This window comes from Aulonocara sp. 'chitande type north' Nkhata Bay, linkage group LG9 (assembly GCF_057382095.1).
Source record: "Aulonocara sp. 'chitande type north' Nkhata Bay isolate Kocher_YH1m ecotype deep benthic linkage group LG9, A_spYH_male_GT1.1, whole genome shotgun sequence".
Taxonomy (NCBI): domain Eukaryota; kingdom Metazoa; phylum Chordata; class Actinopteri; order Cichliformes; family Cichlidae; genus Aulonocara; species Aulonocara sp. 'chitande type north' Nkhata Bay.
The window spans coordinates 30,685,010-30,711,936 of NC_141352.1; the positions used below are offsets into that span (position 1 = coordinate 30,685,010).

Genomic DNA, 26,927 nt, shown 5'->3' on the forward strand with positions numbered 1-26,927 from the left:
GGGACTATGTTGTGCTATGAGCATGTACATGGCAATAGTGGGAAGGAAAAACTCCCTTTAAAGGAAGAAACTGTTAGTCACAGTTGAAGCGCCCTACTGTCAGATGGCTGCTGTTAAAGCTGCAAACTGTGCAGTAGTTTGGTGGTGGTGGTCAGAGGGCTCGGTGGTGCCAGTGTCCGGCAGCCTCGCCTCTGTCAGTGCGCCCCAGGGCGGCTGTGGCTACACTGTAGCTGCCATCACCAGTGTGTGAATGTGTGTGTGAATGGGTGGATGATTGTGTATAGTGTAAAGCGCTTTGGGGTCCTTAGGACCAAGTAAAGAGCTATACAAATACAGACCATTTATCATTTACCATTTTAGTTTGCGCTTTGGTGGAGCTGAAATGCATTAAGTGCCTTAGAAGCACAGAGATACTTGTTTTAATGTGTAATGCAATTAAACTCACAATGTCTTATAACAGCACTGAAATGACAGGATATACTGTGTCCATCCTTTCTTTCTCATTCAATAACTGAAAAACTATTTTGTAATTAAAACCTTACCCACCAGGGGGCAGCGCTGTTCCAGAAAGTTTTACTTTGGTTGCCAACCCTGCAATAATAAGAAAAGCAGCAAATATTCCGCCACGAGGAATTTGAGGCCCCATAAAAAATATCACTTTGGACCCCAGCACTTTAAATTTGCAAACCATGACAGCCTTAAAAATATTACATTAGACAGACATGGATCCATATTCTGCTTCGTTAAATCAGTGAGTCTTTCATCCTGTGTTCTGTTTTTCTTCCTGTCTCTTTAGGGAGTAATTCATTCCAACTGTGTTCCCACCTGTTGCCCATCCTCTCGTTATCCTTTGTCTTTGCCAGTTTCCTGAATCACCTGAACTGGTTCCTTTCAGTGTAGAAGTTTACTCTGAGCCCGTTTCAGGGCTCAGAGGGGGGCAGGGGGCAGGGATAGCTCAGTAGGTAAAGTGGTCGCCCTATGACCGGAAGGTCAGCGGTTCGAATCCACTTAACGGCTACCCTGAGGTACCCCTGAGCAAGGTACCGTCCCTACACACTGCTCCCTGGGCGCCTGCTTAGTGGGCTGCCCACTGCTTCACTGAGTGAATGGGTCAAATGCAGAGAAAAACAAGTAATTTCCCCATGGGGATCAATAAAGTATCCATTATTATTATTATTATTATTATTATTTTCGGATGGCTTAAGTCCTCACCATGTCTGTAAGGGAGAGGCCAGCCAGCCTTCAGAGAAAGTTCATTTATGCTACTTGTCTCCGTCTTTGAGTCACTATTCAGAGCTATGACCATAGGCGAGGGTAGGGACATAGATGGACAGGTGAATCATGACTTCACTTTCATGCTTGACCCTCTCTTCACTAAACCGACAGATGCAGCGTCTGCATCACTTCATCCACGTCCACAATCTCCTGCTGCCCTCACGAGTGAAAAACACCCCGAGACACCTAAACTTCTCCACTTGGTGCAGCAACTTGTTCTTGACCCTGAGTGGACTTGTCACCTCTTTCCAGCTGAGGACCACAGTTTCAGACCTGGAGGAGATGTTAATTATCATTCTGCTGTGTCCACCTGATGTAACCAACATAACCTCATCATCTACAAAAACCAAAGATGAGCTTCTGAGGACACCAAAGTGTAAGACTTTCATGACATGGTTGAAGAAAAAGCCAAATTTACAGTGTGGCACCATCATGACTAGAGATCATCTTCTTAGTGCAGGTCTTTGGTTCTTTTGACACAGGGAACATGAGACTCCTGGGTTCTGGATCAGCTGGTTTGGGGACCTCTGGATACTGAGCCCCTGGATCAGTTGGATAAGGACACTATAGCTCTGGCTGCAAAGGTTCAGGCTCAGGATTTGCAGTCTCAGACATGGTCCTGGTGTTGGTAACACTCTGCGTTGACTGATGAAAAGAAGCAAAATCGCTGCAGTGAAAACAGGTATTGAGTTGCTGCAACAACAAACAGGAGCAGAGCTGCAGTAATGAATAACAAATCAATGACAAACATAAAATAGCTGTTAGATTATAGCATGGTCACAATCATTGTTGTACTGCTGAAATTTACCTTTCACTCTGTGAATCTAACTTAAATGTGTTTAGTAACAGTAGTTCAATAATCATCAACTCCAACATGAACAGCAAAGTTTCCCTCATGATGGCAGAATGATGCAGACAGACTAGCTCAGCGTTTCCCATCTCCTCAGTTACCTAATGTGTAAATATTGTGTAAGTTTCTCACTCTCCTTTGTCTCATTGTCCCTCACAGTTGTGTTCTCCATCAAAGTACATTTTCCCTGCTGAGCTGAAGTTTTAATTTTCCTCGTTTTGTTACTCATGTTATATTGTACTTTGTTTCAGTTTAATAGAGACACCTTTTTATTTTATTCACCTGTGTTTCCAAGTCCTGTGTTTGAGCCCCACTCCAACTACTCAGTCAGCCCATTCAGCTTTACCTTTTCAGTTTCGATGGTGCAAGCTAATAAATTATGAAAAGTGCAATACAGGCCTCTTACCCTTCTCTGTGTGCTGCAGATTGCAGCAGTTGTCAATAGGCCGATCAGTACAATTCCAGACACCAAAGCTGTGACAATGGCTACAAGGTTAATGTGACGTCCTGAAACAGAAGAGTCAATTTCTACTAATAAATTCCTCAAGGAATCCAGTTCAAATCCAGTATAAAACTTCGCATTTAAAATACAGTTTCTATATTTTTTCCTCTTTCTTTAAAACTTTGTAAATACAATCCAGTAATGATGCTGATATTCTACAGTTTCCAGTGCAGAAGACATTTTAAAATCAACAGAACTGTAAAATGCCCTCAAACGGTCATGGTCCCTGTGCGTTTTGTATTCTCTCTCCCTCCTCTCTGCCTGGATTTCCCCTTTCACTGTATATATTCTGCACTGATGTTGTAAATAAACTTTGGAAACGTCAACCTGCTCTGCGCTTGAGTCCCTGCTATCGACCCTGACACAAACTACCTTTGTTCATTAATTAGTTTTGTTAAAAAGCTTGTATACATTTGTATGTATGCACTTAAATGTTGAGTGTTGTTTTTGATTGAACAGACAATATCAGTAAAAATGTGACATTTGCTGCACAAAAAAAAGAATGGTTGAGATGCTCATAGGGCCCTATTACATTGTTTAACTGAAATACTCAGAAGCATAAAGAGGTTCAATCCAAAAAGAATTGCGAAAGACAGCTCTATTTTTAATAATCTTGAATTTCTCTTTATCAATGATCAGATTTCCTATTTTGAATATTGAAACATTATCATTTCAAAAAAAACTATTATATTAATGCAAAATTTTTTTTTTATTGTTAATAGTCAAATAGAAGTTTGAAGGTGATATCTTTTCATTAAAAGGTTTTCCCTGCAGTGGGAACTTCCAAAAAACTCACTTAAGAAATAATAATAATAATAATAATAATAATAATAATAAAACAGATGAATCAAGTGGACCAATATGACATTGCCATATTTTCTCCACTTGAAAAACTAAATCTGTTGGGCATCTTTCCTGGCCTTCAGACAACAATTCTGATTGGTAAAGTACCACACGGGACAGGCAAAAACAAACAAACAAAAAGAACCCCCAGCACTTATTTTCTGACTTTTTAGGTTAACTTAATCTCACCTTTGATTATTCTCAGGTGGATGTGGGTAATGTGAGTCCCCTCAGCATTACTGAGCTTACAGGTGTACAGCCCCTCCTGTTTTGTAGATAAGTCCTTTAGCATGAGACTGCCTGACTTGGACACATTCTTCACCTTCTCCCTCCACTCGTCTGACACAGAGTAGGTAAAGTTGGTCCCAGTCTGGTTCACGATGGTCTGAGTCTGGTTGAATTTCCAGACGAGGCTGAAGTTGGTGAGTGAAGCGTTTGGCGAGGTGCAGGTGATTGTTACACCAGTACTGGGACCACTGATATGAGCTGAAAGACAACGAAAACCACAGTAGATACTCCAACTACAAGGAAGCCCTAAGCAATCGGGTCCCCACCAATACTTTAACCCGAACATTCCCACACAATTCAGACCCAGTTACATGTATCCAAGGTAAACATCTGCATGCATATAATCACAGTGAATTTATTACAAGTGATGCCATGTCCTTAACTACACAGCTCTTCTCAGGCAATACTCGAGTTTGTTATTTTAAACCGAAAGCACAAGTGACGTCTTGTGTGTATGTCGTACTGGGCCTGAGTAGCTGATCCACCTACAGTTGCTCTGCACCAAAGTTTGAGAATCTCAGTTGGTTGAAATACTCACATAGTCTCTGCAGAGTGGCTCTCCTCCTGTTCCTGCGAGTGCTGATGGTGCAGATAAAGAGCAGGTCATAAACACCGGCTGAAAGCATCAGAGAACTGCTGATGTTGTAAAGCAGCTGCTCAGTCCTCTCAACTGTGGTGGTGTTAGTGAAGGTGATGTTGGATGGAGGGCTGGTGGACCAGGAGAGCTGAGGTTCAGGGTAGATCCCCTCTGAACGGCAGCTGATCCAGTTTTCAACCTGATCAAGACTGACTTCTTTAACTGGAGCTGAAATAAATGAAGATTACAAGCAGTGAGCAATCTTTATAAATGAGCTGATGTTTACTGCAATTTTCTCATACCATCTACTTTTAGGTTGACAAATGACTCCTGGTTTCCCATGATGGTGCTGGTGTGGCACTTATATCTGCCCTCATCCTGAACCTCCACACTTGTCAGCTGGAGTGAGGAATTTCCACTGGAGATCTGGTCCTTGAACACTGAAGTCCTGTTTCTGAAGCACTGGTCTTGGTGTCCAAACTGGTTTTTGCTGTGGTAGTACGAGTGGACACGAAGGTCTCTTGGTGTCTTAAACCAGTGGATGACGATTTCTTTCCCAATCTGGGAACTGCATGGTAAGATGCATCTCTCCATAAAATTACAGGATTCCTCAGTATCTGAAACAGACAAACACAAGAAAGGTTCAATTTGGGGAAAAAGCATGCTAGAAGAGCTTCTGCTCTGAGCAAATATATTGGCATGATGCGTCTTAAGAAATGAGACCAAGCATTTATTTATGACTTCATCTAAAAATAGATCTGCCCGTTTTATTTCAAATAAGCATCTTTCTAAATCAGTTTGATAAACGTCAGTAAACTAAACAGGAGAAGATGAATAAATCTTACATTTCTGTGCAAGGCACTTGAGGGTTGGCACACAGATAATGTACAAGAACTGAAGGGGATGCACAACCAGGATGCCTGAAGAAGGTGAGATCCCTGACTGCTAACATAGCTTATTGCAGTCAGACAGCAACAAAAACATGTAGAACTACAGGAAAAAGGTGCTAAATGAGACAAACTGGCAGAGCAACGTCAAAAGGGTCTGTAGCTTCAAATTTAAAATGCAGAAACAACATCCAAGCTATTTTGTATTATTTTGCAAGCAGAATTAACACACCAATTAGAAAATACGTTTAAATGTTTAAATGAAATCAGCTTTCTGAATCTAATAGTATTGCTGGTAAAATTTCACAAATATGTTCAGATCTTCACACTGACAAAGGAAATCCTTTCCTGGTTTGGGAGACATTTCTTTAAAATCTTTCTTTAAAAGGCAAAAGCCTGAACTCATTGTCTCTTCTGCTATAAAACAAAAAAACAAAACAAAACAAAAACAAATGTAAAGTGAACTAAACTAACCTAACACATTTTGCACTTTGTGATTTTGCACACCTGTTGAATTACCTGAAGCAAATATTACTCAGCCAATCAAATCACATGATGGCTACTTTAAATGAGCAACAGCATTCAGGGAGAAAGGTGCTAGACAGGCTGGTCTGAGTGATTCATACAGAGCTGATCTACTGGGATCTTCCCACACAGCCATTACGAGGAGTTACAGAGACCTGTCTGAAAATGAGGACATATCAGTGAGTGCACAGTCTCTGGGCGAAAATGCATTGTTGTTGTTGATGCCAGACGCCAGAGGAAAACGACCAGACTGCTTTGAGCTCATAGGACACCAACAGCAACTCAAATAACCACTTTTTTTTTTACATCCAAGATAGAAGACAATCTGTGAACACACAACCACAAGTGTAGTTCTGGTGGAAGGCAGTGTTAAAGACCTCTTTTTCTCTGCACTGTCAAAAGAGGAAACAAAATGGGTTCAATTTAGTTTTAGTCTTATTTATATGAGAAAACCTCCACAATCAGATGACCCTCCCCCATGAGCAAAAACTCCCCTTTTAACAGAAAGAAGCCTCCGGCAGAACCAGGCTCAGGGATGGGAAGCCATCTGCAGTGACTGATGGAGGAAGACAGGACAAAGACTGTGCAAGAGAGCCATGGATTAATAATGACTCATGTTTAAAAGCAAAATGATGTAGAAACACACAGTGAATAAAGAGAAGAGAGTGAAGAAAAAAAACTCAGTGCATCATGGTAATGTCTTAGCAGCCTGGACCTATTGCAGCCTAACTGAGGGAGGATTCGGAGTCACCTGATCCAGCCCCAACTATATGCTTTAGACTTAAAACTTTACTTTTTGCTAATCTTAATCAAGGATCAAGGAGACAGAGATAGTGTCTGTCTCCTTGATTCAAACTAGCCTTCTACTCCTGTCTTCTACTTTTAGATACTCAACGAACAACATGTAAGCCTGCAGTGTTAGTACAAAGTGCTCTAATTGGGTAATATGGTACTATAAGATCTTTAAGATAAGATGGGGCCTGATTCAAGACCTTATAGGTGAGGAGAAATTTTACATGTGATTCCTGATTGACAGGGAGCCAATGAAAACAAGCTAAATATGCATTCTTTTTCCTAGTCGCTGTCAGTGCTCTTGCTACAGTATTCCAGATGAACTTTTAGAAGAACGTGACAATGAATTAGTCCTGCATAGAAGTAATAAATGCATAAACTAGTTTTTAGCATTACTCTAAGACAGGATGTTTGTAACTTTAAAGATAGATGTGGGACTGCTCTCTTTGACAAACGCAAGAAAAAGAGTCCCATGTATTTGTTAAATGTGCACATGAATTACATATTCTCCTCAAAAAGAACTCAAAGACTGCAACAATTTTGCTGGAGGCCAAGATAATGCCATCCAGAGTAAGCATCTGGTTAGACAAAGTGTTTCTGAAATACAATAGCCTCAGTTTTATCTGACTTCAGTGCGAGGACCTAATTTAGAAACAGTCAGTGTCACCGTATCAAAAAGCTGCTGCCGTGGTTTGCCGAGTAAGCAAACTGCCATTTTAGTTGCTGAACTGTTGGGAATCATTTGAGCAGACTAATGAGTCTGAAAACTTGCAGCGTTTTGCACATGCTTTTCTCTGAAAACAGTGTGGCATACAAGCTAAAGCAGAGGAGACTGAAGATCAATATGTTTCTTTTAGTAAGGGTGAGCTTATCTGTTAGAAATTGTGTTGCTGAGGCATTTATCCAAAGCACAGCTGTGATATCCTGAAAACTGAAGTCTGTGTGTAACAGCTGACCTGTATGATGTAACATCAACCATTACTTTCCGCCTTTTAGTGTTAGACAGACGTCTAAAGATAGTTTTGCTGTGGTGCAGAGTGCTAGGAAATTTGGTCCAAGGACTAAGCTCTTTGTGCAGCTGACCTCATTAAATATGTATGAAGGCTTTCTTTAGTGTTATCGATATATCTGAGGGCTTCTTTATTACGACTAGTCCTTCTAAACCTGAAATCTCTGACATAGCTCACTTGTACGGTGTGCAGAACTACACAAGATATACATAAAATATATAATTTACTGTCAGATCCTGACTCATCAATACACTGAAATCTAATAACCTGTCTTTTTATTTTGACCTCTTTCTTTAAGGATCACCACAGCAGCTCACCTGCCTCCATCTTATCCTAGCTTTGTCCTCTATTACCTGATATCCTTGATTCTAATCCTGTCCATCCTCATCACTCTCACTGAAAATCTCATTGGGAGATCTCTTTCTGTCACAAGTCACCCCTCCTCACACTCATCTCTACTCACTACACCCTGCCTGTGCTCTCTTCTTTCACCAAAATAATCTAACGTCCCACCTTGAACCAGTCTGTCACGCCTACTGCACACCTAACCACTGTCTCTCCGTCCTCATACATGTCTTACACCAGCCTCACATTTCTGTCACTCCTGACTTCCTCATGCAGTGCTGCACTTCCTTACTTAACACCCTATTACACACTTTGTCTAGATCCACAAAACACAATGCAAGTCTTTCTGGCCTTCTCTACACAAAGCAAAAATCACATCTGTTGTGCTCCCTCAGCATGAAGCCACACTGCTGCTCCCAGATTCTTTATTGTATACTGCAAGATTCAGACATTGATCTAAAACACTGCTGATCTTCCAGAATCAAATTACTTGCCGTATTTTGACACAGTTTTATGCATCATGGATCTGAGCGGTGTTGAAGAGCTGTAGGACTGCATTTGTGCTCGACACGGACTGATTTGTGGCTAACAATGTCAGAGACTGAGAATACTTGGGGGGGGGAAATCACATTAGGTTACATATTCACTTCATCTTGTGGTTCCCCTGAGGCGCTCTGAAAGGGAATGCAAATATATTTTTAATTAGGTTAATGGCAGAAATAACTGTGCCCATGGGCCAGATTTACTGATGCTCTGCACCACAACAAAACCTTATTTAGATGTTAACAAGCTTCTGTCAGAGTTTAAATGAGACATGCAGCATGTGTTTGTCAGACTTACTCTTTCACAACGCAAAGGTTTGGCGACAGAATATTATGAGAACAAGCCGCACAAAAGGGTTGCTGCACGCAGTTTAGTGTTAAATGTTACGATGAAAAAAGCAAGTGTTATTTTGGTTAAGAGATTTGTGATTGTTGGAGAGTTTGTATGACGCATAAACACCGTTTTAAATTTACAGGACTCCTCAGAATCTGAAAGTTTAAAACCGTAACACTTGAAAGGTCCAACTCAGGAAAAACAGCTTTTAGCTGAACGAGCTCGTTCTCTGACAGAGATACTGCAACATGACGAGACTTCAGAAATTCGCTCAAACGTTTATTTATGACTTCTTCCTCTGAAAATATGTTCAACCATTTTATTTCAAATATGCATTTTTTCCTTCATCAGTTTTACACACTAACATTTTTTAAAACTAGAAGAACAAGAACACATATCTCTGTGGTGAAGCTGGAGAAGACAAAAGAAACAAGGGATTTCTTTCTCTGAGGCATACTCATCATCAACATCAAGTCAGTGTGTCTCATAGAAACCCTGTCAGACACACAGGTGTGATTTTGAACTGCTGAAAATCATCAATTCATCGTATCATAAAGGAATTCTTTGCACCCAGAAACACTGAGACATAAGAAGTGGAATAAAAACAACCCGTTCTGATAGCAGCTGACACGGAGTCCAGCGGCAGTTATTCAGGTTAAATTATCAGCACCATTAGTTAACGTGGGCGGTTTTTTCAGAATCAGCAGCAAATGTCAAAAAGCTGACAGGGTGACCATGTACGCAGAGAACCCGGAGTTTCCACGGGAGCTGATAGGTTATGCCACAGAAACACGCTGGAATGAATCCAGGCAGATGGCCTTTATTTATTTATTTTTACATGTATTAATGTTACTCTGCATTATTTACAGATAACATTGACACGCATCTGCATGAGCTGTAGAAAAACCATTTCTCTTTCCTTCAGCGAGGCTTTTCGTTTTGTCAGATAATTTGAAACACCGGCAGTGTTAAAACTCCTAGACTGGACACCGGATAAATTACCGGGACAACCGGTAGACCGCGGAGTGGAGCCACCCGCATTGTCTGTGAAAGGCGACAGAGATCGTGTACGAAGTCAAAGCGAATGGACCTGGGCCATAAAACAAAAACAAGCAGAAATTTCTTACCTTCCATTGCGAGAGTCCACAAGCTCAGGAGGGACAGGGCAAGCAGACACCGCTTCATCGTCCCCTCCGCGTTAAAGCTTAAAATCGTTCAAAACTTTATTAAAATAAGAGGAATGTTCACGTTTCTCCATGCATGCATCGCAGCTCTCACAAGAGGTGCCCTGTAAAGTAACCATCCAGTATCCAATAAAAACGACTTCAATCAACTCCGTTAACAATATATCATATGGATACAAGCACGTCCAGGCCTATAAATATGACCCATCACCCGCACTCCCAGCAGTCCCGTGGATTTCTTGAAACCATGCAAGCCATTACGGTGCAGAAGGTCATTGGACTGACGGGGAGCGGCAGACTGCTCCTGTTGTAGTTCTCCCCTGACGACAGCATCCTGGTCAAAGGTCATTTTATTTGCATATTTGATTGAACAGCACTGATAAAACAGAAAATATTTATGCCAGTATCGGGAGAAATGTGGATTTGCATATGCAGTGTGCAGATTGTGTCCACTGTGATTTTCTTACTGCACTTTAATGTAACCTCTTCACCCCACAATCGCCTTGATCTCTGCACGCACACAAACACGCAGACACAAAGGATATGACGATGCCATCTGTCTAAACTAATAGGAAGGTTACACCACGTTATAAGCTCTTACTTGCTGGTGTTAGTTGCAGATGTTTTTCCTTTCAGAAAGCATTTTATCTCATGACAGCATGAACATTTCGACGGTCATTCATACATAAAAATAGATGACTTTCATATATTAAGACTAAAATGTCAGTTAGTGCAGTTTTTGACATGTCTGGTCAAATGCAGTACAGGCACAGCTAATGCAGATTCAGTTTTGCTTTTATCTGAAAATAAATCAAATTAAAAATCCTCTGAAATGATGACATAGTGAGTTTGGATATTACATTTGTGTTACTGGGGCGATTGCGGCTCAAGAGTTGGCAGTTCGTCTTGTAATCGGAAGGTTGCCGGTTTGAGCCCTGGCTTGGACAGTCTCTGTCGTTGTATCCTTGGGCAAGACCCGTTGACTACTGGTGGTGGTCAGAAGGCCTGGTGGCGCCAGTGTCCGGCAGCCTCGCCTCTGTCAGTGCGCCCCAGGGCGGCTGTGGCTACTATGTAGCTTACAGTCAGTGTGTGACTGGGTGGATGAGTGAATGTGTAAAGCGCTATACAAATACAGGCCATTTACCTAAACTGTGCTGTTTGTCAGGAACACTTGAGGCCAAAATAGATAACTGATTGTCACAGCTGGCAAGAGTTGGTAGTTATATACAGTCTGTATAAGCTTGGTTAATTTAACAAACATTTTTGAGGAGATAGTTGTTCCAGTAGTTTACAGTAGTTAGTTAGTGATTAGTAATCAGAGCCAGTGTGACTGAGCAGAGCGTGTGAGCGCGAGTGGATTTATGAATGTGAGTGGCTCAGACAGGGCCTGTCCTGGTCTGTTGGGTGGCCTGGCGAACCCTTCCTCTGCCCATAAAGATAAAACTTTATTGATCCCACCGCGGGGAAATTTGTGCGTTACCTCAGCTCAGGTAGAGATAGCAGAAGGAGAATACAAAAAATACAAATAAAATACAACAGATACAAAATAAGTAAAATAATACACTATATATTTTATATAGTGAGAGACAGTATGCAAATAGCAGACAAATCAACAATACATCTCTTCCAATTAATGGCTAATTATTATTATTATTATGTTAAACATGGTCCAAAACATTCAATAAGCCAGCGGTCCCCAATCCCCGGACCGGTTGTTTGGCACTGGGCCACAAGAGTTGAGGCTTGGGTGTGAAATGTGTAGTTTTCAGGGTTTTTATCAGTTTTCAGCGTTATTTTGTTATTGTTTTTAATTGTTAACTCGGTTTTTCTGGGTCTTTTCACGTGTGTTATGAACAAATCTTCTTTTTTCGGTACCAGTACTGGTTTTATTTTGTTGTATTTATCCGCGACACCAAAAAAGCCAGTCAATGAAAATATTGTCGGGCATAAACAGGTCTGTGGCGCAAAAAAGGTTGGGGACCACTGCAATAAGCCACATCAGTGTCAACCATCTGTCTACTGCTTACTACCATAGCCAAGTGGCTAACAAAGGTAAAATGAACCCCCAAAAGTTGATTCTGTTCATCCGGATGTAACATTTTCAGTGGGAGAAACATTTTGGCGGTCATTCAAGTCACTTGAATGACCGACGGCTGTCCCGGGCACTGTGGGGCCGGGCAGCGCTGCTGAACTGGGCCCCGGTCCGGATGGGCCTACAGAAAGTAAAAAAATGGTTGTTTTTTTTTAGCTGAAATAATAATAGATTACTTTTTAATAGACTAATTAATATAGACCAAGGGTGGCAAAAGTACAGACATTCTGCACTTAAAAGCACAGATAATTCTGTTTAAAATACGCTGATAAAAGGTCAAGTACTGATTCAACTTCTTTACTCAAGCAGAGATATTTGAAAGATCTACTTAGGTGAGAAACGAAGTATTTGTACTGCATTTCTTCCCACCTGTGAAATGCACAGAAAGATGTAAAAATATTTTTAACTCAGATTGTTGTATTGGACCGCTAAGGTTACAATAATATGACTGGATGTGCATGTTTTGAGTAGGTGGGTACTTTGTCCCTGGCCTTCTATAGGATTCAAGCTCTGAAGTCATTCAAGGTAAATTAGAAACAATGATGAAACAAGAACAATGAGGTAAACACCAATGTGAAATTAAAACGTTATTTATGTTTATAAAAAAGATGCACATAATATACAATGAAAAAGCATGATTGAAAATTAACAATGCAAAAACAGAATGTAATCAATTTACTAAATTTAGTAAAAACTGTAAAAAAAAAAAGAGTTTCAGTATTAGTTGAGAATGTGAAAGAGACTTTGAGTTAAACATGATTTATATTTCAGAGATTGTCACGGTTCTGGGTCGGTTTGACCCAGCATTTTAAGTTCTTATATTTTGGTTTATTTTTGAATGATGGATCGTATCGTTTCCCTGGTGCCTTGTTGATTATTATTATTATTATTATTATTAATAACCTATTTTCAGTGATTCTGGTTTAGGGGTTTGTCTCATGTTTAACATAGTTTGAGTTCCATGTGTTATATTCTGTCTGCCTCTTTGTGTCTGCGTCCTTGTGTGATGTTTTCCTGTTTCCTGTTTTATTGTGAAGGTCTGCGTCTCATTTGAGTGTATTCAGTTTTACCTCCCTTGTCTCGTCTCGTTAGCCTAATTTCCCCCAGCTGTGTCTCCCTCCTGTTGCCCATTCCCTGATTACTTCCCAGTGTAGATTCAACTCAATAGTTTAAAGTGGTTATAACTGCACCTGTAATAAAGGCTAATTGGGTGCCAATATGTTTAAACATCTAACTACAATATCAATACTGTAGATTATATTATTAATGCAATGGTAATGATGATTATTAACAATAGCAGCAAAATAATTTCCCTGCTCTCCACACAAGGGACCAGAGATGCAGGCAGCTTCTGAAGTGAGTGAGATTAAACCTTGAGACATTAAATGGAGATGCAGGGAGACGTAGAGAGGATGCAGGGAAACCACACAGACGAACCAGCAACACACACCAGAAAACAGGGCTGAAATACACACAGGGCAATCAGGGAATGGGAGACAGAGCTGACGGGTGTTGAGAATAATAGACTGCTTGGTATACATTGGAGTTAGAGACACTGTAGTTTGTGATTGCTTGCAACATTATAACATGGCAGTTAATGGGTGTAAGAATAAAAAATAGAAAATAGGCCTGGATTGGGAACAAAGAACTGTGGTGCAGGGCAGGAGGACAACCAACCCCCACGAGTAGCACGAGTTACTGAGGGCGAGGGCCGACAATTCCCAGTGGACACTACCTTAAAAGGAGATGGGGGTCAGGGTGTCAGCACCCCTGGCCACTGTACCAGTGTATTTCCATTGTGGGGGTGTTTACTGTAGGGGGAGGAGACCAGAGGTTATAACTAACTGTTGTGTGGAATTCTTTAGATCAGCCTTTAGAATAGGACTGCAGTCTGATCCAGGATCCAGTCTGAGTACCGCCAATGACTCATGCGTCTGACAAATGCTGATTGCTTTGCAAGAGGACTGGGATCGGGATTGGAGGCACAGCGGATTTCACCGGGAATGGGACAACAGCAGAAATAGCTTCAAACATTACTGCATGAAAAGCACAAGGAGTGGACACATTTCATTGTTTGGAACACTGCTTTTCACTACAGCTCTTTGCATGTAAAAACTTTGCTCTTCTCCACAGCTGGCTGACGGACACGCAAAAGCGCAAGCAAGAGTGGCCACAGACCCACTTTGTACACTCTCTCCATCTAATGATAGAGAGGAAGGATACATTCACTACTTCTAGCCTCCACTATTCAAATTCAGTATTTTCACAGTGTCCTAAAAGCTTCCTGAAAAGCCTTTACACTGTTTTCCAAAACGCTGCATCCAGAGCACAGTCAGGGACTGGAAGGACAGAGTAGATTTCCCCCATATGGACTTCTCTCTTCATTGGCTCCCAATTAAATCCCAAATAAAAATCCAAATACTTGCCCTCATACACAAGGTCTTGAATAATCACCACCAATTTTGTCTACAAGATCTCACAGTGCCATATCATCCCAACAGAGTGCTTTGCTCTCAGACTGCTGGCTTCCGAGGGGATTTTAAAGTGCAATGGAAGGCAGAGCCATCACTTTTCAGGCCCCTCTCTGTGGAACCAGCTCCCACTTTGTATTCGGGACACAGACACTTGCTCTCATTTTTGAATTAAGCGTAAAACCTTTTTGCCAAAGTCCAATAACTTGAAAGAGGAGCCAAAGACGTCCTCGTCCCAGATTCGTCCCAAGACAGATTCACACCTATTCTCACCTTGTCTGCTGTGACCTGAAGAACTCGCGTGACCATTGCGACTCTCAAGGTGCTAAAAATCACGCAAGAGTTTAAATGCGTGAGAGGCCACACTTGAGTAGCAAAGAAGCTTTGCTGATGAGATTAAATGTGCAGTTGCATGAAAGCACTAGTCTTTTTAGTGATCTACCTTTTGACCAGGTTAGAACCTGACAAGCGAGTAATCACAATGCCCACCTTGTTAATTGTCCTGAAAATCTGTATAAGCCGGACAATGAATCAGTGATGTTGTAGTCTTTCACAGCGATGGTGGTATAGTGGCGAGCATAGCTGCCTTCCAAGCAGTTGACCCGGGTTCGATTCCCGGCCATCGCAGTTGCCACTCGCAGTGCTGTTCAAGCATGTGGGCTGCGTACTATTTTACACTAAAAACGTTCTCCGCTCTTTCTGCAAATGCTTACAATGTCAGGCCAGGTGTATTCTTCATCGGCCTCGCTGCTACCGTTTGCTGTGGAAAGACACTGTTCAAACAGGCTTTGAGTTCTCATCACTTCATACCTATACCTTCTTACATGAAACTGTGATTGGACACGCTACTTCTTCATAAAGACACCCAGTCCCACTTTAAATATTGTGCTGAATGTTTGGAATGAAGATAACATTTTACTAACCATGTACTGATCAGCTCTTTGCGGTGGCAAAATCATCAGCTGTGTGTGTTACTGTTCATGCAAACAAGCAAGCTAATGTCAGCCAGCTAGCTTCAACCGCAGCTGTGCTGCACCAATCTCACGGAACTGCAAAACCACAAGCTTTCGCACCAAAGTCATGCAGCTACCGCATTTACAATCCAGCGTGGCCGTTGTTGTGCACATCCTACTTGAAAGATGTGTGGCGTAGGACTTGGAAGACGTATGTCTTTCAAGTATGTAGTTCCACAGCCCAATGTGGTTGTTGTGGCCGAGCGGTCAAGGCGATGGACTAGAAATCCATTGGGGTCTCCCCGCACAGGTTCGAATCCTGTCGACAACGGTCAGCTGTTTTGCGGCAGTCCAGACGTTGATTTGAGAAGAAGGCATGGAGATCACCTGAGAAGGTGCCAGGAGAAAGAGCCAGGCCTTTGCTTGTGAAAATAGAGCACGCAGAAGCAATGGACCCAGCTATGTCCTGACAAAATTAGGCACATATTCAGTAAACATGGCATCCTTCAATTGGACTCTTAGCCACCCCACACGTGCCCCCGTGTAGTCGTCCAGGATCCAGTCTGAGTACCGCCAATGACTCATGCTTCTGACAAATGCTGATTGCTTTGCAAGAGGACTGGGATCGGGATTGGAGGCACAGCGGATTTCACCGGGAATGGGACAACAGCAGAAATAGCTTCAAACATTACTGCATGAAAAGCACAAGGAGTGGAAACATTTCATTGTTTGGAACACTGCTTTTCACTACAGCTCTTTGCATGTAAAAACTTTGCTCTTCTCCACAGCTGGCTGACGGACACGCAAAAGCGCAAGCAAGAGTGGCCACAGACCCACTATGCCGGCCTTTGTACACTTGGCTCCCAATTAAATCCCAAATAAAAATCCAAATACTTGCCCTCACACACAAGGTCTTGAATAATCACCACCAATTTTGTCTACAAGATCTCACAGTGCCATATCATCCCAACAGAGTGCTTTGCTCTCAGACTGCTGGCTTCCGAGGGGATTTTAAAGTGCAATGGAAGGCAGAGCCATCACTTTTCAGGCCCCTCTCTGTGGAACCAGCTCCCACTTTGTATTCGGGACACAGACACTTGCTCTCATTTTTGAATTAAGCGTAAAACCTTTTTGCCAAAGTCCAATAACTTGAAAGAGGAGCCAAAGACGTCCTCGTCCCAGATTCGTCCCAAGACAGATTCACACCTATTCTCACCTTGTCTGCTGTGACCTGAAGAACTCGCGTGACCATTGCGACTCTCAAGGTGCTAAAAATCACGCAAGAGTTTAAATGCGTGAGAGGCCACACTTGAGTAGCAAAGAAGCTTTGCTGATAAGATTAAATGTGCAGTTTCATGAAAGCACTAGTCTTTTTAGTGATCTACCTTTTGACCAGGTTAGAACCTGACAAGCGAGTAATCACAATGCCCACCTTGTTAATTGTCCTGAAAATCTGTATAAGCCGGACAATGAATCAGTGATGTTGTAGTCTTTCACAGCGATGGTGGTATAGTGGCGAGCATAGCTGCCTTCCAAGCAGTTGACCCGGGTTCGATTCCCGGCCATCGCAGTTGCCACTCGCAGTGCTGTTCAAGCATGTGGGCTGTGTACTATTTTACACTAAAAACATTCTCCGCTCTTTTTGCAAATGCTTACAATGTCAGGCCAGGTGCATTCTTCATCGGCCTCGCTGCTACCGTTTGCTGTGGAAAGACACTGTTCACACAGGCTTTGAGTTCTCATCACTTCATACCTATACCTTCTTACATGAAACTGGGATTGGACACGCTACTTCTTCATAAAGACACCCAGTCCCACTTTAAATATTGTGCTGAATGTTTGGAATGAAGATAACATTTTACTAACCATGTACTGATCAGCTCTTTGCGGTGGCAAAATCATCAGCTGTGTGTGTTACTGTTCATGCAAACAAGCAAGCTAATGTCAGCCAGCTAGCTTCAACCGCAGCTGTGCTGCACCAATCTCACGGAACTGCAAAACCACAAGCTTTCGCACCAAAGTCATGCAGCTACCGCATTTACAATCCAGCGTGGCCGTTGTTGTGCACATCCTACTTGAAAGATGTGTGGCGTAGAACTTGGAAGACGTATGTCGTTCAAGTATGTAGCTCCACAGCCCAATGTGGTTGTTGTGGCCGAGCGGTCAAGGCGATGGACTAGAAATCCATTGGGGTCTCCCCGCACAGGTTCGAATCCTGTCGACAACGGTCAGCTGTTTTGCGGCAGTCCAGACGTTGATTTGAGAAGAAGGCATGGAGATCACCTGAGAAGGTGCCAGGAGAAAGAGCCAGGCCTTTGCTTGTGAAAATAGAGCACGCAGAAGCAATGGACCCAGCTATGTCCTGACAAAATTAGGCACATATTCAGTAAACATGGCATCCTTCAATTGGTCTCTTAGCCACCCCACACGTGCCCCCGTGTAGTCGTCCAGGATCCAGTCTGAGTACCGCCAATGACTCATGCTTCTGACAAATGCTGATTGCTTTGCAAGAGGACTGGGATCGGGATTGGAGGCACAGCGGATTTCACCGGGAATGGGACAACAGCAGAAATAGCTTCAAACATTACTGCATGAAAAGCACAAGGAGTGGAAACATTTCATTGTTTCGAACACTGCTTTTCACTACAGCTCTTTGCATGTAAAAACTTTGCTCTTCTCCACAGCTGGCTGACAGACACGCAAAAGCGCAAGCAAGAGTGGCCACAGACCCACTATGCCGGCCTTTGTACACTCTCTCCATCTAATGATAGAGAGGAAGGATACATTCACTACTTCTAGCCTCCACTATTCAAATTCAGTATTTTCACAGTGTCCTAAAAGCTTCCTGAAAAGCCTTTACACTGTTTTCCAAAACGCTGCATCCAGAGCACAGTCAGGGACTGGAAGGACAGAGTAGATTTCCCCCATATGGACTTCTCTCTTCATTGGCTCCCAATTAAATCCCAAATAAAAATCCAAATACTTGCCCTCACACACAAGGTCTTGAATAATCACCACCAATTTTGTCTACAAGATCTCACAGTGCCATATCATCCCAACAGAGTGCTTTGCTCTCAGACTGCTGGCTTCCGAGGGGATTTTAAAGTGCAATGGAAGGCAGAGCCATCACTTTTCAGGCCCCTCTCTGTGGAACCAGCTCCCACTTTGTATTCGGGACACAGACACTTGCTCTCATTTTTGAATTAAGCGTAAAACCTTTTTGCCAAAGTCCAATAACTTGAAAGAGGAGCCAAAGACGTCCTCGTCCCAGATTCGTCCCAAGACAGATTCACACCTATTCTCACCTTGTCTGCTGTGACCTGAAGAACTCGCGTGACCATTGCGACTCTCAAGGTGCTAAAAATCACGCAAGAGTTTAAATGCGTGAGAGGCCACACTTGAGTAGCAAAGAAGCTTTGCTGATAAGATTAAATGTGCAGTTTCATGAAAGCACTAGTGTTTTTAGTGATCTACCTTTTGACCAGGTTAGAACCTGACAAGCGAGTAATCACAATGCCCACCTTGTTAATTGTCCTGAAAATCTGTATAAGCCGGACAATGAATCAGTGATGTTGTAGTCTTTCACAGCGATGGTGGTATAGTGGCGAGCATAGCTGCCTTCCAAGCAGTTGACCCGGGTTCGATTCCCGGCCATCGCAGTTGCCACTCGCAGTGCTGTTCAAGCATGTGGGCTGTGTACTATTTTACACTAAAAACATTCTCCGCTCTTTTTGCAAATGCTTACAATGTCAGGCCAGGTGCATTCTTCATCGGCCTCGCTGCTACCGTTTGCTGTGGAAAGACACTGTTCAAACAGGCTTTGAGTTCTCATCACTTCATACCTATACCTTCTTACATGAAACTGGGATTGGACACGCTACTTCTTCATAAAGACACCCAGTCCCACTTTAAATATTGTGCTGAATGTTTGGAATGAAGATAACATTTTACTAACCATGTACTGATCAGCTCTTTGCGGTGGCAAAATCATCAGCTGTGTGTGTTACTGTTCATGCAAACAAGCAAGCTAATGTCAGCCAGCTAGCTTCAACCGCAGCTGTGCTGCACCAATCTCACGGAACTGCAAAACCACAAGCTTTCGCACCAAAGTCATGCAGCTACCGCATTTACAATCCAGCGTGGCCGTTGTTGTGCACATCCTACTTGAAAGATGTGTGGCGTAGAACTTGGAAGACGTATGTCGTTCAAGTATGTAGCTCCACAGCCCAATGTGGTTGTTGTGGCCGAGCGGTCAAGGCGATGGACTAGAAATCCATTGGGGTCTCCCCGCACAGGTTCGAATCCTGTCGACAACGGTCAGCTGTTTTGCGGCAGTCCAGACGTTGATTTGAGAAGAAGGCATGGAGATCACCTGAGAAGGTGCCAGGAGAAAGAGCCAGGCCTTTGCTTGTGAAAATAGAGCACGCAGAAGCAATGGACCCAGCTATGTCCTGACAAAATTAGGCACATATTCAGTAAACATGGCATCCTTCAATTGGTCTCTTAGCCACCCCACACGTGCCCCCGTGTAGTCGTCCAGGATCCAGTCTGAGTACCGCCAATGACTCATGCTTCTGACAAATGCTGATTGCTTTGCAAGAGGACTGGGATCGGGATTGGAGGCACAGCGGATTTCACCGGGAATGGGACAACAGCAGAAATAGCTTCAAACATTACTGCATGAAAAGCACAAGGAGTGGAAACATTTCATTGTTTCGAACACTGCTTTTCACTACAGCTCTTTGCATGTAAAAACTTTGCTCTTCTCCACAGCTGGCTGACAGACACGCAAAAGCGCAAGCAAGAGTGGCCACAGACCCACTATGCCGGCCTTTGTACACTCTCTCCATCTAATGATAGAGAGGAAGGATACATTCACTACTTCTAGCCTCCACTATTCAAATTCAGTATTTTCACAGTGTCCTAAAAGCTTCCTGAAAAGCCTTTACACTGTTTTCCAAAACGCTGCATCCAGAGCACAGTCAGGGACTGGAAGGACAGAGTAGATTTCCCCCATATGGACTTCTCTCTTCATTGGCTCCCAATTAAATCCCAAATAAAAATCCAAATACTTGCCCTCACACACAAGGTCTTGAATAATCACCACCAATTTTGTCTACAAGATCTCACAGTGCCATATCATCCCAACAGAGTGCTTTGCTCTCAGACTGCTGGCTTCCGAGGGGATTTTAAAGTGCAATGGAAGGCAGAGCCATCACTTTTCAGGCCCCTCTCTGTGGAACCAGCTCCCACTTTGTATTCGGGACACAGACACTTGCTCTCATTTTTGAATTAAGCGTAAAACCTTTTTGCCAAAGTCCAATAACTTGAAAGAGGAGCCAAAGACGTCCTCGTCCCAGATTCGTCCCAAGACAGATTCACACCTATTCTCACCTTGTCTGCTGTGACCTGAAGAACTCGCGTGACCATTGCGACTCTCAAGGTGCTAAAAATCACGCAAGAGTTTAAATGCGTGAGAGGCCACACTTGAGTAGCAAAGAAGCTTTGCTGATAAGATTAAATGTGCAGTTTCATGAAAGCACTAGTCTTTTTAGTGATCTACCTTTTGACCAGGTTAGAACCTGACAAGCGAGTAATCACAATGCCCACCTTGTTAATTGTCCTGAAAATCTGTATAAGCCGGACAATGAATCAGTGATGTTGTAGTCTTTCACAGCGATGGTGGTATAGTGGCGAGCATAGCTGCCTTCCAAGCAGTTGACCCGGGTTCGATTCCCGGCCATCGCAGTTGCCACTCGCAGTGCTGTTCAAGCATGTGGGCTGTGTACTATTTTACACTAAAAACATTCTCCGCTCTTTTTGCAAATGCTTACAATGTCAGGCCAGGTGCATTCTTCATCGGCCTCGCTGCTACCGTTTGCTGTGGAAAGACACTGTTCAAACAGGCTTTGAGTTCTCATCACTTCATACCTATACCTTCTTACATGAAACTGGGACTGGACATGCTACTTCTTCATAAAGACACCCAGTCCCACTTTAAATATTGTGCTGAATGTTTGGAATGAAGATAACATTTTACTAACCATGTACTGATCAGCTCTTTGCAGTGGCAAAATCATCAGCTGTGTGTGTTACTGTTCATGCAAACAAGCAAGCTAATGTCAGCCAGCTAGCTTCAACCGCAGCTGTGCTGCACCAATCTCACGGAACTGCAAAACCACAAGCTTTCGCACCAAAGTCATGCAGCTACCGCATTTACAATCCAGCGTGGCCGTTGTTGTGCACATCCTACTTGAAAGATGTGTGGCGTAGGACTTGGAAGACGTATGTCGTTCAAGTATGTAGCTCCACAGCCCAATGTGGTTGTTGTGGCCGAGCGGTCAAGGCGATGGACTAGAAATCCATTGGGGTCTCCCCGCACAGGTTCGAATCCTGTCGACAACGGCCAGCTGTTTTGCGCCAGTCCAGACGTTGATTTGAGAAGAAGGCATGGAGATCACCTGAGAAGGTGCCAGGAGAAAGAGCCAGGCCTTTGCTTGTGAAAATAGAGCACGCAGAAGCAATGGACCCAGCTATGTCCTGACAAAATTAGGCACATATTCAGTAAACATGGCATCCTTCAATTGGACTCTTAGCCACCCCACACGTGCCCCCGTGTAGTCGTCCAGGATCCAGTCTGAGTACCGCCAATGACTCATGCGTCTGACAAATGCTGATTGCTTTGCAAGAGGACTGGGATCGGGATTGGAGGCACAGCGGATTTCACCGGGAATGGGACAACAGCAGAAATAGCTTCAAACATTACTGCATGAAAAGCACAAGGAGTGGAAACATTTCATTGTTTCGAACACTGCTTTTCACTACAGCTCTTTGCATGTAAAAACTGTGCTCTTGTCCACAGCTGGCTGACAGACACGCAAAAGCGCAAGCAAGAGTGGCCACAGACCCACTATGCCGGCCTTTGTACACTCTCTCCATCTAATGATAGAGAGGAAGGATACATTCACTACTTCTAGCCTCCACTATTCAAATTCAGTATTTTCACAGTGTCCTAAAAGCTTCCTGAAAAGCCTTTACACTGTTTTCCAAAACGCTGCATCCAGAGCACAGTCAGGGACTGGAAGGACAGAGTAGATTTCCCCCATATGGACTTCTCTCTTCATTGGCTCCCAATTAAATCCCAAATAAAAATCCAAATACTTGCCCTCACACACAAGGTCTTGAATAATCACCACCAATTTTGTCTACAAGATCTCACAGTGCCATATCATCCCAACAGAGTGCTTTGCTCTCAGACTGCTGGCTTCCGAGGGGATTTTAAAGTGCAATGGAAGGCAGAGCCATCACTTTTCAGGCCCCTCTCTGTGGAACCAGCTCCCACTTTGTATTCGGGACACAGACACTTGCTCTCATTTTTGAATTAAGCGTAAAACCTTTTTGCCAAAGTCCAATAACTTGAAAGAGGAGCCAAAGACGTCCTCGTCCCAGATTCGTCCCAAGACAGATTCACACCTATTCTCACCTTGTCTGCTGTGACCTGAAGAACTCGCGTGACCATTGCGACTCTCAAGGTGCTAAAAATCACGCAAGAGTTTAAATGCGTGAGAGGCCACACTTGAGTAGCAAAGAAGCTTTGCTGATAAGATTAAATGTGCAGTTTCATGAAAGCACTAGTCTTTTTAGTGATCTACCTTTTGACCAGGTTAGAACCTGACAAGCGAGTAATCACAATGCCCACCTTGTTAATTGTCCTGAAAATCTGTATAAGCCGGACAATGAATCAGTGATGTTGTAGTCTTTCACAGCGATGGTGGTATAGTGGCGAGCATAGCTGCCTTCCAAGCAGTTGACCCGGGTTCGATTCCCGGCCATCGCAGTTGCCACTCGCAGTGCTGTTCAAGCATGTGGGCTGTGTACTATTTTACACTAAAAACATTCTCCGCTCTTTTTGCAAATGCTTACAATGTCAGGCCAGGTGCATTCTTCATCGGCCTCGCTGCTACCGTTTGCTGTGGAAAGACACTGTTCAAACAGGCTTTGAGTTCTCATCACTTCATACCTATACCTTCTTACATGAAACTGGGATTGGACATGCTACTTCTTCATAAAGACACCCAGTCCCACTTTAAATATTGTGCTGAATGTTTGGAATGAAGATAACATTTTACTAACCATGTACTGATCAGCTCTTTGCGGTGGCAAAATCATCAGCTGTGTGTGTTACTGTTCATGCAAACAAGCAAGCTAATGTCAGCCAGCTAGCTTCAACCGCAGCTGTGCTGCACCAATCTCACGGAACTGCAAAACCACAAGCTTTCGCACCAAAGTCATGCAGCTACCGCATTTACAATCCAGCGTGGCCGTTGTTGTGCACATCCTACTTGAAAGATGTGTGGCGTAGGACTTGGAAGACGTATGTCTTTCAAGTATGTAGCTCCACAGCCCAATGTGGTTGTTGTGGCCGAGCGGTCAAGGCGATGGACTAGAAATCCATTGGGGTCTCCCCGCACAGGTTCGAATCCTGTCGACAACGGTCAGCTGTTTTGCGGCAGTCCAGACGTTGATTTGAGAAGAAGGCATGGAGATCACCTGAGAAGGTGCCAGGAGAAAGAGCCAGGCCTTTGCTTGTGAAAATAGAGCACGCAGAAGCAATGGACCCAGCTATGTCCTGACAAAATTAGGCACATATTCAGTAAACATGGCATCCTTCAATTGGTCTCTTAGCCACCCCACACGTTCCCCCGTGTAGTCGTCCAGGATCCAGTCTGAGTACCGCCAATGACTCATGCGTCTGACAAATGCTGATTGCTTTGCAAGAGGACTGGGATCGGGATTGGAGGCACAGCGGATTTCACCGGGAATGGGACAACAGCAGAAATAGCTTCAAACATTACTGCATGAAAAGCACAAGGAGTGGAAACATTTCATTGTTTCGAACACTGCTTTTCACTACAGCTCTTTGCATGTAAAAACTGTGCTCTTGTCCACAGCTGGCTGACAGACACGCAAAAGCGCAAGCAAGAGTGGCCACAGACCCACTATGCCGGCCTTTGTACACTCTCTCCATCTAATGATAGAGAGGAAGGATACATTCACTACTTCTAGCCTCCACTATTCAAATTCAGTATTTTCACAGTGTCCTAAAAGCTTCCTGAAAAGCCTTTACACTGTTTTCCAAAACGCTGCATCCAGAGCACAGTCAGGGACTGGAAGGACAGAGTAGATTTCCCCCATATGGACTTCTCTCTTCATTGGCTCCCAATTAAATCCCAAATAAAAATCCAAATACTTGCCCTCACACACAAGGTCTTGAATAATCACCACCAATTTTGTCTACAAGATCTCACAGTGCCATATCATCCCAACAGAGTCCTTTGCTCTCAGACTGCTGGCTTCCGAGGGGATTTTAAAGTGCAATGGAAGGCAGAGCCATCACTTTTCAGGCCCCTCTCTGTGGAACCAGCTCCCACTTTGTATTCGGGACACAGACACTTGCTCTCATTTTTGAATTAAGCGTAAAACCTTTTTGCCAAAGTCCAATAACTTGAAAGAGGAGCCAAAGACGTCCTCGTCCCAGATTCGTCCCAAGACAGATTCACACCTATTCTCACCTTGTCTGCTGTGACCTGAAGAACTCGCATGACCATTGCGACTCTCAAGGTGCTAAAAATCACGCAAGAGTTTAAATGCGTGAGAGGCCACACTTGAGTAGCAAAGAAGCTTTGCTGATGAGATTAAATGTGCAGTTGCATGAAAGCACTAGTCTTTTTAGTGATCTACCTTTTGACCAGGTTAGAACCTGACAAGCGAGTAATCACAATGCCCACCTTGTTAATTGTCCTGAAAATCTGTATAAGCCGGACAATGAATCAGTGATGTTGTAGTCTTTCATAGCGATGGTGGTATAGTGGCGAGCATAGCTGCCTTCCAAGCAGTTGATCTGGGTTAGATTCCCGGCCATCGCAGTTGCCACTCGCAGTGCTGTTCAAGCATGTGGGCTGTGTACTATTTTACACTAAAAACATTCTCCGCTCTTTTTGCAAATGCTTACAATGTCAGGCCAGGTGCATTCTTCATCGGCCTCGCTGCTACCGTTTGCTGTGGAAAGACACTGTTCAAACAGGCTTTGAGTTCTCATCACTTCATACCTATACCTTCTTACATGAAACTGGGATTGGACATGCTACTTCTTCATAAAGACACCCAGTCCCACTTTAAATATTGTGCTGAATGTTTGGAATGAAGATAACATTTTACTAACCATGTACTGATCAGCTCTTTGCGGTGGCAAAATCATCAGCTGTGTGTGTTACTGTTCATGCAAACAAGCAAGCTAATGTCAGCCAGCTAGCTTCAACCGCAGCTGTGCTGCACCAATCTCACGGAACTGCAAAACCACAAGCTTTCGCACCAAAGTCATGCAGCTACCGCATTTACAATCCAGCGTGGCCGTTGTTGTGCACATCCTACTTGAAAGATGTGTGGCGTAGGACTTGGAAGACGTATGTCTTTCAAGTATGTAGCTCCACAGCCCAATGTGGTTGTTGTGGCCGAGCGGTCAAGGCGATGGACTAGAAATCCATTGGGGTCTCCCCGCACAGGTTCGAATCCTGTCGACAACGGTCAGCTGTTTTGCGGCAGTCCAGACGTTGATTTGAGAAGAAGGCATGGAGATCACCTGAGAAGGTGCCAGGAGAAAGAGCCAGGCCTTTGCTTGTGAAAATAGAGCACGCAGAAGCAATGGACCCAGCTATGTCCTGACAAAATTAGGCACATATTCAGTAAACATGGCATCCTTCAATTGGACTCTTAGCCACCCCACACGTGCCCCCGTGTAGTCGTCCAGGATCCAGTCTGAGTACCGCCAATGACTCATGCGTCTGACAAATGCTGATTGCTTTGCATAAGGACTGGGATCGGGATTGGAGGCACAGCGGATTTCACCGGGAATGGGACAACAGCAGAAATAGCTTCAAACATTACTGCATGAAAAGCACAAGGAGTGGAAACATTTCATTGTTTGGAACACTGCTTTTCACTACAGCTCTTTGCATGTAAAAACTTTGCTCTTCTCCACAGCTGGCTGACGGACACGCAAAAGCGCAAGCAAGAGTGGCCACAGACCCACTATGCCGGCCTTTGTACACTCTCTCCATCTAATGATAGAGAGGAAGGATACATTCACTACTTCTAGCCTCCACTATTCAAATTCAGTATTTTCACAGTGTCCTAAAAGCTTCCTGAAAAGCCTTTACACTGTTTTCCAAAACGCTGCATCCAGAGCACAGTCAGGGACTGGAAGGACAGAGTAGATTTCCCCCATATGGACTTCTCTCTTCATTGGCTCCCAATTAAATCCCAAATAAAAATCCAAATACTTGCCCTCACACACAAGGTCTTGAATAATCACCACCAATTTTGTCTACAAGATCTCACAGTGCCATATCATCCCAACAGAGTGCTTTGCTCTCAGACTGCTGGCTTCCGAGGGGATTT

The 26,927-nt window shown here is 43.5% G+C and overlaps 1 protein-coding gene and 12 non-coding genes across 14 annotated transcripts; 12 read left to right on the plus strand and 1 right to left on the minus strand.

The window, feature by feature from the left end:
• Positions 1-1,839: 1,839 nt before the first annotated feature.
• On the minus strand, positions 1,840-9,976 carry LOC147322410 (CD276 antigen-like). 2 transcript variants are annotated; one of them, XM_086305212.1, is made up of 6 exons: positions 9,898-9,976; positions 4,638-4,952; positions 4,297-4,563; positions 3,660-3,956; positions 2,532-2,632; positions 1,840-1,920 (listed from the first exon to the last, which is right to left on the minus strand). In XM_086305212.1, the coding sequence occupies exons 1-6, from the start codon at positions 9,953-9,955 to the stop codon at positions 1,840-1,842; spliced, it is 1,119 nt and encodes a 372-aa protein (XP_086161338.1). In that variant the 5' UTR covers positions 9,956-9,976. The 2 variants fall into 2 exon arrangements, with proteins under 2 accessions (XP_086161338.1, XP_086161337.1); XM_086305211.1 differs by having other exon boundaries at positions 1,840-1,968; positions 9,898-9,955.
• A 5,096-nt stretch (positions 9,977-15,072) lies between these two features.
• Positions 15,073-15,144, plus strand: trnag-ucc (transfer RNA glycine (anticodon UCC)). Its single transcript has one exon. It is a non-coding gene; the product is annotated as a tRNA-Gly (tRNA).
• Positions 15,145-15,719: 575 nt separating this feature from the next.
• trnas-aga (transfer RNA serine (anticodon AGA)) lies at positions 15,720-15,801 on the plus strand. The gene has a single exon. It is a non-coding gene; the product is annotated as a tRNA-Ser (tRNA).
• Positions 15,802-16,968: 1,167 nt separating this feature from the next.
• On the plus strand, positions 16,969-17,040 carry trnag-ucc (transfer RNA glycine (anticodon UCC)). Its single transcript has one exon. It is a non-coding gene; the product is annotated as a tRNA-Gly (tRNA).
• Positions 17,041-17,615: 575 nt separating this feature from the next.
• Positions 17,616-17,697, plus strand: trnas-aga (transfer RNA serine (anticodon AGA)). Its single transcript has one exon. It is a non-coding gene; the product is annotated as a tRNA-Ser (tRNA).
• A 1,360-nt stretch (positions 17,698-19,057) lies between these two features.
• Positions 19,058-19,129, plus strand: trnag-ucc (transfer RNA glycine (anticodon UCC)). Its single transcript has one exon. It is a non-coding gene; the product is annotated as a tRNA-Gly (tRNA).
• Positions 19,130-19,704: 575 nt separating this feature from the next.
• On the plus strand, positions 19,705-19,786 carry trnas-aga (transfer RNA serine (anticodon AGA)). Its single transcript has one exon. It is a non-coding gene; the product is annotated as a tRNA-Ser (tRNA).
• Positions 19,787-21,146: 1,360 nt separating this feature from the next.
• trnag-ucc (transfer RNA glycine (anticodon UCC)) lies at positions 21,147-21,218 on the plus strand. The gene has a single exon. It is a non-coding gene; the product is annotated as a tRNA-Gly (tRNA).
• Positions 21,219-21,793: 575 nt separating this feature from the next.
• Positions 21,794-21,875, plus strand: trnas-aga (transfer RNA serine (anticodon AGA)). Its single transcript has one exon. It is a non-coding gene; the product is annotated as a tRNA-Ser (tRNA).
• A 1,360-nt stretch (positions 21,876-23,235) lies between these two features.
• trnag-ucc (transfer RNA glycine (anticodon UCC)) lies at positions 23,236-23,307 on the plus strand. The gene has a single exon. It is a non-coding gene; the product is annotated as a tRNA-Gly (tRNA).
• Positions 23,308-23,882: 575 nt separating this feature from the next.
• On the plus strand, positions 23,883-23,964 carry trnas-aga (transfer RNA serine (anticodon AGA)). The gene has a single exon. It is a non-coding gene; the product is annotated as a tRNA-Ser (tRNA).
• A 1,360-nt stretch (positions 23,965-25,324) lies between these two features.
• On the plus strand, positions 25,325-25,396 carry trnag-ucc (transfer RNA glycine (anticodon UCC)). The gene has a single exon. It is a non-coding gene; the product is annotated as a tRNA-Gly (tRNA).
• A 575-nt stretch (positions 25,397-25,971) lies between these two features.
• Positions 25,972-26,053, plus strand: trnas-aga (transfer RNA serine (anticodon AGA)). The gene has a single exon. It is a non-coding gene; the product is annotated as a tRNA-Ser (tRNA).
• The last annotated feature ends 874 nt before the right edge of the window (positions 26,054-26,927 follow it).